General features: G+C 36.6%; 1 protein-coding gene across 1 annotated transcript in view; it reads right to left on the reverse strand.

The window, feature by feature from the left end:
* Window positions 1–1,049: 1,049 nt before the first annotated feature.
* The window catches only part of LOC110445211 (oxysterol-binding protein-related protein 9-like), a 34,466-nt gene continuing 25,135 nt past the window's right edge, over window positions 1,050–10,380 (reverse strand). The window contains exons 17-22 of the mRNA XM_021489718.1: window positions 8,340–8,428; window positions 8,111–8,207; window positions 7,182–7,307; window positions 5,392–5,483; window positions 4,278–4,413; window positions 1,050–3,961 (exon numbers count right to left, since the gene is read on the reverse strand). Coding sequence (XP_021345393.1) covers window positions 3,863–3,961; window positions 4,278–4,413; window positions 5,392–5,483; window positions 7,182–7,307; window positions 8,111–8,207; window positions 8,340–8,428 — 639 coding nt within the window. The 3' untranslated portion in view covers window positions 1,050–3,862. The remainder of the gene's footprint in view (window positions 3,962–4,277; window positions 4,414–5,391; window positions 5,484–7,181; window positions 7,308–8,110; window positions 8,208–8,339; window positions 8,429–10,380) is intronic.

Below are 10,380 nucleotides of genomic sequence, written 5' to 3' on the forward strand. Positions count from 1 at the left end.
CGGACAAACTTACAACACAGGGTTTCGGGAGATGTCGACTGCTGACGGACAAACTTACAACACAGGGTTTCGGGAGATGTCGACTGCTGACGGACAAACTTACAACACAGGGTTTCGGGAGATGTCGACTGCTGACGGACAAACTTACAACACAGGGTTTCGGGAGATGTCGACTGCTGACGGACAAACTTACAACACAGGGTTTCGGGAGATGTCGACTGCTGACGGACAAACTTACAACACAGGGTTTCGGGAGATGTCGACTGCTGACGGACAAACTTACAACACAGGGTTTCGGGAGATGTCGACTGCTGACGGACAAACTTACAACACAGGGTTTCCGTGATGTATGTCGACTGCTGGCGGACAAACTTACAACACAGGGTTTCGGGAGATGTCGACTGCTGACGGACAAACTTACAACACAGAGTTTCGGGAGATGTCGACTGCTGACGGACAATCTTACAACACAGGGTTTCGGGAGATGAAGGCAAATTTTGTGGTCGCCATCATGATCTCCCCGGGAAACATTACATTTCCTTGTGACATGAAGGTCTATGGTTTGATTATGGTCATAGGTGTGTCTTGTTCTTTCGTTTCCACATTTCTGGTTCCCTCTTGGATGAGGACATGACATCACTTTGATTTAGAGAAGATGAAGCAGAAGACGCTTACCCCTCCGGAACACTTGTTCTCATTATACCTTATCAAGGGTGTACATGTAAATATTTACTTGTTCATATTTTGTTTTAATTATTTTCGATTTTGAGTTCAAACAAATATAATTGGCACTTTGGTATGATTTTTGTATCTTTTTTTAACAACGCAGAATATTGCAAGGCATGTACTTGAATACCAAACCTGGTTACTCAAGCTGAAATAGTACGGAAGATATGACCCAGACAAACATTTTAGATGGACGGAATTGGGTACAAATCTCTAGTCCCGACCCCCACCTCCAAGGTGAAAAACAAATCCCACTTGGTTTTGTTACTCCAGTAGAATTATTTGGTCAATCCTCACGTGTAATAAGAAGAACATACGACTGGAAATTTAAAAATAATCCTTTTAATTTGTGAATCACAGTTAGTATTGAATCGTAAGGTACACGTGCAGATCTTTACATGTAGTGAGTTTATGCAAGTATATAGTACAGCGTTCCCAGCACTTTTTAACACAGCACATTTATACGGGAAAATGTCATCCTTACAATCTTCTAAATAATACATATATATATATATTATCTCCATCTATTGCTCACCATAGAGAATTAAGCAATGCCTTTCACACAGACCATTCAGGCTAAGCATAATTCTTTCAAATCTTAAAATGAAACAGTTACAAATTGCCGTTACAGACATCTGACAAACTTCTCAGATGATGTCAATAATTCACATTTCAGTTGATAGATGATACCTACATACTGTGGTACAGAATCAATTGGAAAGCAGATAGACAGTGGCCTTACACAACAATGCATGTAAATGACAAGAGAGTCCTTGAAGGATGACCTTTTATACATTCTATTTCGGGAGGGGGAAGCAAACATGACGCTTTATGAAATATTTATGTATATCATTGTATATATTATATAGCTTTGTCAAAACGCCATCAGGGAAAATTATTTGTTGACATTGGAATTCTAAAACACCAAATTTAAAATTGCAAGTGTCCATACAGAAAGTGTGTTGCCAGCGAACAACTGTAATACTGTCGAAGAACTCTATTCAGCCTGGCCATCAGTAGTTTATTCCAAGACCCATTTCCGAGGCCATATCATGTTTAAAAATCTAAGCTTCTAAGACAGAAAGTATATTTCAGGGCATATTTTAAGCTATTTGATACTTACAACACATACTCACCTTAACTGACTTACGAAGCAAACTGAGAATTTAATGTCTCCGAGCTCTCTTTCTTGATCTCATCAGCACACTAGTCTATCTTGTCCGAAGGCATTGCTAAATAATTAAACCTTCAATTCTCAACCCCTTCTAGATACAACAGCTGAATGGATGCTGACTCTTAGAACGAAGCCTTAGAAAATGCAAGTGCCTGTGGGCGGTCATTCAGTAATCAATTACTAAGTTTATGGCGAGAAGATAAAGAAGATAAATGTATGGTAGATTCTACTAAAGTTACCTAGTAGGGGTGAAAGGGTTAAAACCTATGTTTCTGCACATTTTGCGATCTGGAAACAGTGACAACAAAGGCTCCATAACATTTTCCTTATCCACCACTAATACTTAACAGTTATCTGATATCTATTAATCTTCACAATTACCGATATCTATAAATAGATAAAACCATAATTAATGTAAAAAACGTGTTCCCATTTTCCGGTATCAACACATGTACATGAGGTACATGCACAATATATTTTCTGCAAATAAACACAACATCTTTCATTAACATGTGACAATTTTGTATGAAACTTTCAATTTGAATTCACAAGCAATTCATGACATAAAGAATGTTAATCATATCATTAATTAATAAAACCGAAGTTTGTTACTCAAAATATGTATCACCAAACAGATTAAAGAAAAGAACATCTTAAATTTCATGATTTCTTTAGGAATTTGTTTATGGTAGGTAACAACTGAAACACCTAAAATCTAAATTGAATCATCAGTTACCAAAATTTGTAATTTGAGAGATGATCTAATAAAAAAAAAGTTACATATTTGTTAGTGTAGTATCAAATACTTTCATTATGATATACACTGTTACATCATTTATTATTCTAATAAACATTACTTTCATCTCCTTATGAATCACAGTAAGAAAAATTTCGTTCATCTCCTTATGAATCACACTGGGTAACATTACTTTTATCTCCTTATCAATAATACTTTTATCACATAACGTTCATCTCCTTATGAATCTTAGTAGGTAGCATTACATTTATCTCCCAATGAATCACACTAACATTGTTTTCATATTCACAGCACACAACAGTGGTGGTGTTGTGTTAGATAGTTCAACAAACATGAACCTCCCATTTACATTCATTTCCTTATAATTACACCAGCTAACATTACGTTCACAATCTCATTAATCATACTATGTAATATTACATTCATCACCTGATAAATCAAGCAAGGTAGCGTTACTTTCATCTTATGAATTGCACAAAGTAACAGTATCTTTATCTGTTCCTGTATCAAACTCAGTAGTAGTATCACACTCATTTCTGTACGATTCACGCTGGGTAACGCTATGTTCATCTCCTTATGAATCACCCTAGATAACATAATGTTCATCTCCTCATGAACAACACAAACACTGCTTTCATATCCGTATGAATTACCCTTGTATTGTGTCGATGGATCAACAAACACTAACCAACAATTTACTTTTATGTTTTCTATGACAATGTATAGACTTTTAGATTGTCTTTATCTACGTACCGCTGTCATACGATATTCTGTATCACCTCTCAACAGCCCTCTGTCTATTGCACCAATTCTATGGAAGCCATAACATCTCACCCAACGAGCCATTACACTATAGACTAGGTACATAGTAGCACTCCTAATGGAAGTCAAGTATTGTAGGTGTTTCTTCGGTTACGAACATTACACAATATATTTGAGAAAGTAATAAATACATGAATACACAAGTTTTCCACATTGCCATGATTTTAGCACGTTGTTTGGTTGTTGCACATGGTGAAGCACATACTGGCATAACACAGGTGAAATGTCTTGAAACACTACTGTGTCCATAGCGATAAGAAAATCTGAAAGTACCGTAACGTAAAACTAATTGTAAGTGTTGCACGATTGTTTTGATTGTCCTGTGAGCTAGTCAGTTTTGAAGTGAAGTGTTGGTGTTGGTTTCCAGGTTACGGTTGCCAGGGTTACAATGTGTCTGTCGGTGTACGAGTAGGAGTGCCCTTGCCAAGTCGCTTCAATAACGGCCGGTCATACACCCAATGTTCGCCTACTTCATGGAATTGCTGAAAATATACAAAAACAATCAGTACACAGCCATTTGTGGGATAAATTCATAGGCTACCTAACATCAGACTTTTACTGTGTTTTCACTTATTTTGTTTCAATGGATGCAGGTGAACTGCAAATATTTTTTACAGTGAAAATGTCAATTTAACTGTCAAAACCGAATTCCAAATAATTATTAATCAGCAGACCACGAAAATCTGCATCTATGAAAACATTCCTCAACATCAAATTGTGTGATGTAGTTACTGGAGGTATTCTTAAAGCCAACCTAAGGGAACAAATGATAGCCAGAACCATAACATTGTACTGTACCTTGGTTTCCACTTTCAGTCCTTGTTCCTTTCTTTCTTTGGCCTCTGTTCTTTGGCGATGTTCCAATTTATGTTTAAATTCTGTTGCAACTTCTACATTTTTCTGCTTTAGAAACCTGGTAACTTGTTCCCATAACCTAGAAAAGTAAATTCGTCCTCAACTTTACAAATATTTTGTTGTATACCTTCTTATATAGTACATGTTTTTCAGCAGGAACAAAATTGCTACAGAATGCCTAATGTACAAAACTGCCGGGTAAGGTATTGTTTTGGCCTGTAATCTTTTAATCATTAATCTAAAATAAAATGCCTTCCAAAATGACTTAAAGATTTCCAGAGCTTAAGACAAAGACTGCATGATCCGTCATTCAAAATTAGAGAAAAACATCTTTGAATTGTACCTGTCTTTCACGGGTATAGGTATAGGATAAAACATTAGAACTCATCTCTATCACTATCACTGACTGAACAGAATCATGAAAGGGCTAGATGCATCCTTCTCCCACAAAAGAGCATGCCCCTATCTATATATGACACTGATTTCTCCCACCCTTCACAGTCGTGTCTCTGGTTTTAGCCAGGAAAGATCAGCTTGTCACCCACTAGGGGGAGAAAGCCTCATGCCGATTAGCATGTGTTCAATTGTGACGTCATAAAGATGTGTCACCGGTAATTGTGACGTCATCAAAAGTGAATGTTGATATTCATACTGCACATGTGTTTTTGTTTACACTACTGACGGTGGAGTTGTGACTGAAATAATAGTATGGGAGAAAAATGATCATTCCCTGCCTTAAGGGTGTAACAGAGAAATCTCCAACCCTCGGAGTGATATTTGGGTTGTCTTAACCCTTGGCAAAGCCTCGGGTTAAACAACCAAAAAACATCACCCCTCAGGTTAGAGATTTCTCTGTCACACCCTCAAGGTAGGGGAAGATTCTATTTATCACCTGCATTCAAGGCAAAACAAAGTTATCAGACTTATCTCCTTAATTCCAGAAATATTCTGAATGTGATTTTGCATATGACAAATTAAAGTGTTAAAGGGAAGATTCTAAAAACCTTAAATCCCTCAACCTCTACTGTAGTACCAGATATTTGAGTAAGCTACTTACTTTCTAGATTCAAACTCTGATTGAGTATCTAATGGTTTCACCCGTTTCTTCACAATGGCCATCCTCTTTGTGTCCACAAATGCCTCGTTTTTCTACAAAACAAAGTAGAATAATAATTAATAATGATAATAATTTCTTTTATTTAGACAGGGCAAGATATTTAGACATTTGTCTAGTCTACAATATGGCCCTGTAAAACACACATAATATAAACATATTACATATACAATATGGACGATTAAAAACTGACATGTAAAAAAAGTTATATACAACAGAATAAAACAAAACATGTAAGATATCACCTAGTTTATTAAATCTACATTTATATAACACTGAAGACTATGACAAGCAAATATAAAACAAGTTGAATAATATCAGTACATTGACCTAATATCACTTATATCATAGTAGGGTAAATAAAACGAAAGTTAGCACTAGCAGAAAATACAGGTAGTCTAAGTAAGTAAGTGATCAGGCTGTCACCTACCAACAAAACTTTCTAGGCTGTCTACCAGCGCTAAAGTGGCGTCGGGGGACGGAAGAAGTAGAAAAGAATTGTCCTGGCAGAGATAAGCATGGGCAAGCAAGTGATTGGGAAACTCCCACCACCAAGACTTGCCAGATCGTCTACCAGCATGGAGCGACAGGGAAGTAGCATGGCTCGAGCGGACATTGACCAGTGTCTATCTGTTACCTGAGACAAGCTGTGCGCTCATGTTTATGTTTTACTTGTTTAGAACTCAAGGTTGAAATTATCACAAATATGAAGACCAAGATATGTTTCTGGTAATACATGTACAGATAATACCTAAACAGAAGTGGACACTGACCATTTTCTAAAGTATATGCAAAAAATACTGCATTTTCTTTTTTATATAAATAGCATAGACATTATTCCATGATAATTAGTTTCATTGAAAAAAACACCATACAAAGGTAATTGTTATAATTAATTTTGACAAAGAGGCTATTAAACAAGCGTACCAGTTGTTATTTTGAACAATACTTGCAAAAGCAAAGCTAACTTACTGAATTGTAACTTTATCAGTGTGACCTATAACTACCTGTATTCAATAAATTGAATAAAACACTATATTAGGCTCATAATAAACATGGTAAACCAAAGTAGAATGTGATTCAGAGTACATACACCCGACACTGCCCAATGTCATTTTTAACATTGAATCACAACATTATAAGACTCTTTCATGCCCAAGGGTGTAGAATATATAGGGATGTCCCACCTGAGGGGTTTTCAAATTTGTTAAAACCCAAGACTTTGCCGAGGGCTTTTCCAATTTCCAAAACCCTGAGGGTAAAATTTCCCTATCCTTGGGCTTGAAAGAGTATAAGCTCAGAAACTATGAAAATGTGGACTGGCTATCATTTGAAAATATCAATTTTTCCCCCTGATCTTTTTTGACGAAAACGAATTTGTCAGCGAGATTTAGTATACCCCATATTTGCAAACAGAGTTGCGCAGAAAAAATAATCTCATCTTTCCAACATGTACGGTAAATATATCGTAAAAGGTTTTAATTTCATCACTTTGCCTTTTCCGCATTGCGGCATCAGTGTTTTCCGAAATCGTGATGTCACATCATTGTTGAGCCATTGTGACATCACGCCCATGTAAGATAGATTCAGCAAGCATGGCTATTTTACATGGCATGCATTATCTTACATGACCGGATACAATAAGAAAATTTCTCATACCTCTCTTACACACACAGAAATGAGAGCATAATAGTGTCTGTAGATTGCTTTCTTAAGTCAAATATCTATCTTACCCCAGAGCTATATTTGGCATACATCACTCCATTCCATTCACCATCAATCGACACGATTGCATTCTTCTTGTCCGTCGGTGAGTAAATGTGCCCGGAGATCTGGTGTTTCTTGCCTCCATAGAATGGCTGTACAAACACAACCATATACTATACATGCTATATACAGTACAAAATGTGCTTGTGCATTTGACACTAACCACAATTATCCATCAATTCTGGATTCTATAATCAATTATTATGTTTACCTCATTGATTTAACCCAAAAGCTTTTCTTTTCATTTTGTAAAATAAAGATATACAGTTATCGTTGCAAAGGATATTGCCTGGTTGTTTAAATTCACTGAATGATTTTGTAAAATTCATGAAATTATCATTTTGTTTTAATTTAATTTTTCTCTTACAGAAAGATAATAAGGCTTTTCATGGAACAGACTTTGAGGACAAAACTGATATCTTTTTCTTTTAATACTTTTCCCTTTTTCTTCCCTCGTCAAGTGTAAAATTGCTTTCATAACATCTGTTCTTTATTTGGTATATTTAGTTTCTAGAATATTAACATTAGTAAAATTCATGGATATTATTGTCACAAGAAAGTATAGAGCAAGTGCCGGGGAGGAGAAACAGAATATCAAACTTTTAGCATGGACAGGCTTTTCAAAGAACAGGCTTCGGGGAAAAGTATATACTTATAAAAATACATGTGTTTCTAATTTGCTCTACATTGTGTATTTTGCTATGTGAAGCTAAATAACTGGAATTCCATTGATGATTATTACATCACTGACTATAACAATGTATTGTATGTTGTGAACTTAAATTCGCTGTTATGATAAATTCGCCGTCAATGGGAAGGGCAAAAAAGGCAAAAGTAAACTGTGGCGAAAACTTCCCGGTATACAATATAATTGTAATAATGTGCAAAAACAAACCTTTGTATGGAAATCTACGTTGGCCGAGTATCCTGTTTTGGCACAGGAAATTGTCACTTTGCCTCCTAACTCCACCCAGGGCACTGTGAGGATGGACCTACAACAATGATTGTCATATCTTAATGTGAACCCAAAAGGTGTTCCTCTTTAATTTGTCAGACAATCATATCATCTGCTATCTGTATTACTGAAATTCATTAAACCATAGGCAATATGATACGACTCTTACCTGCCATATCCGTTGGGGAAGGTGATAACATACTCCTCGTCATGGTCGATAAGGGACACGACCGCTTGTCCAATCATGTGAACACCAATTGACAGCCCGAGAAACTTGGACTTTGTCCAAATGTATCCATCCAATGAAATCCGTTTATTGTAGTGTTCCGCATAGAATGCTGAAACTGAGAACAACACCGAAGATGATGAATCATTTTTTCACGAAAGTAATAATCTTTGAAAAGGGGGAAAAGCATGTGCCGTGTGAATCCCTCACTCCAACAAATTATTCTAATCAGCTGTGTCAATATTTTGCACGATTAAAAAAATGAATTCTATCATTATTGAGTTTACTAGACTACAACACAGCAGATATGCAACAGAAACACAAGACGATATTTTTGAGTTTTGTCATAGACTTCAATAGTAAATACTATCAGAATATGTTTTTGTATAATTTTCAGTACTTCTGCGTATGACTACACAGTGGACCACATCTGCACTGCATGATTAAAAAAATATCAGAACATTTGATAATTTCGGTAATGTTAGTGTATAGCAATACAGGCAAACAAAACAATTTGATATGATATACAAGAAAGAACCGCGATCACTACGATACGATAAGATATGATATATGGTTGCAGCCCCAAGAGACACAAACACGATCCTGTACTTACTAGGCGGGTGATGGGACACCTGTTCTGATATGAATGCTAAGTTTTCTTTAGATGACCAAGGAACTGGACCATCGTCTGCTAGGTCCTGTCAACAGATCAAAGGCAGTGTGTATTTTATATTTATTCAGCAAGAATGGGATTTATAGCTACAGCGATATTTCAATCTGTCAATCAGGTACACCTGCACTGCTTTTTAGACCTCCGAGTAAACCAGTTCTACCCGGGAAACAGATATGATGGACATGTTGGATAAAGGATATTTCAGTACAGGGACATTCTACTGAAGGAGCCATTCGGACTGATATGTCTCGCCTATTCCCCGCTTTGACCATCAATGCACATATCAGAAAAACTAACTTAAACGCAAAAACTTAATGTTGATTGAGATGCTGACAAAGTCGATGGACCATGAAAGGTAGGCTGCATCCAGGATTTGATGCATGGGTCGAGATGTACTACTTCAGATGCAGCTATGGTCCAAGTTTGGTTGGATAGCACTTATACCTTTAGAGAAACTAACTTAAATGCAAAAACTTAATGTTGATTGAGATGCTGACAAAGTCGATGGACCATGAAAGGTAGGCTGCATCCAGTATTTGATGCATGGGTCAAGATATATTACTAAAGATGCAGCTACGGTCCAAGTTTGGTTGATCTAGCACTTATACTTTCGCCGGAAAAGCAACACCTAAGACAACAAGAGCTGTTGGAGAACAGCATAGCTCGCCTATTGGTGATTTATATTGTAAAATAGCAAATATCAATAGAAACCAATGTAGAGTAAAACCTTGATATAATGCATGCCCGTCATTTCATTTGCCACCTTACTTACCGCCAACATATTTTCAGGTCCCTTAGTTATGTTTTACTTAAGAATTCCTTGTACGTTTATAACACCAACATTTCTTTGAACAAATGATGGCAATATAACAAGGTTTTGCTGTACCTTAACATGTAAGAAGAGATGACCAGCCAACGTGAAATAGTCAACAGCGTATTGATCATGGTGGCCGGTCCAATACTGCACAAAAAAACTTGCCCAAAAACTTTAACCAAGTCCAACCAACCAGTTTTGGCCCCTTAAATAACCAAAATACAATTCAGAACATTGGTTATACTCCAACTTTATAATAGGTAGGCATAAGCCTATTGATTGTGATGATCCGACACTACGCAAAAAAACTTGCCCAAAAACTTTAACCATGTCCAATTAAGCTGTTTTTGGCCCCTAAAATATGAAAATATGGTTCAGCAAATTGCTTACACTCCATATAAATACTTCAACCTTATTATAGACAACAGTCTATTGATGGTGGTGATCCAACACTGCCTGGAAAAAACTTGACTTCATTAGCCCCCCCCCCCCCCTCC

The sequence above is a fragment of the Mizuhopecten yessoensis genome, unplaced genomic scaffold (genome assembly GCF_002113885.1).
Source record: "Mizuhopecten yessoensis strain PY_sf001 unplaced genomic scaffold, ASM211388v2 scaffold2111, whole genome shotgun sequence".
Lineage (NCBI taxonomy): Eukaryota > Metazoa > Mollusca > Bivalvia > Pectinida > Pectinidae > Mizuhopecten > Mizuhopecten yessoensis.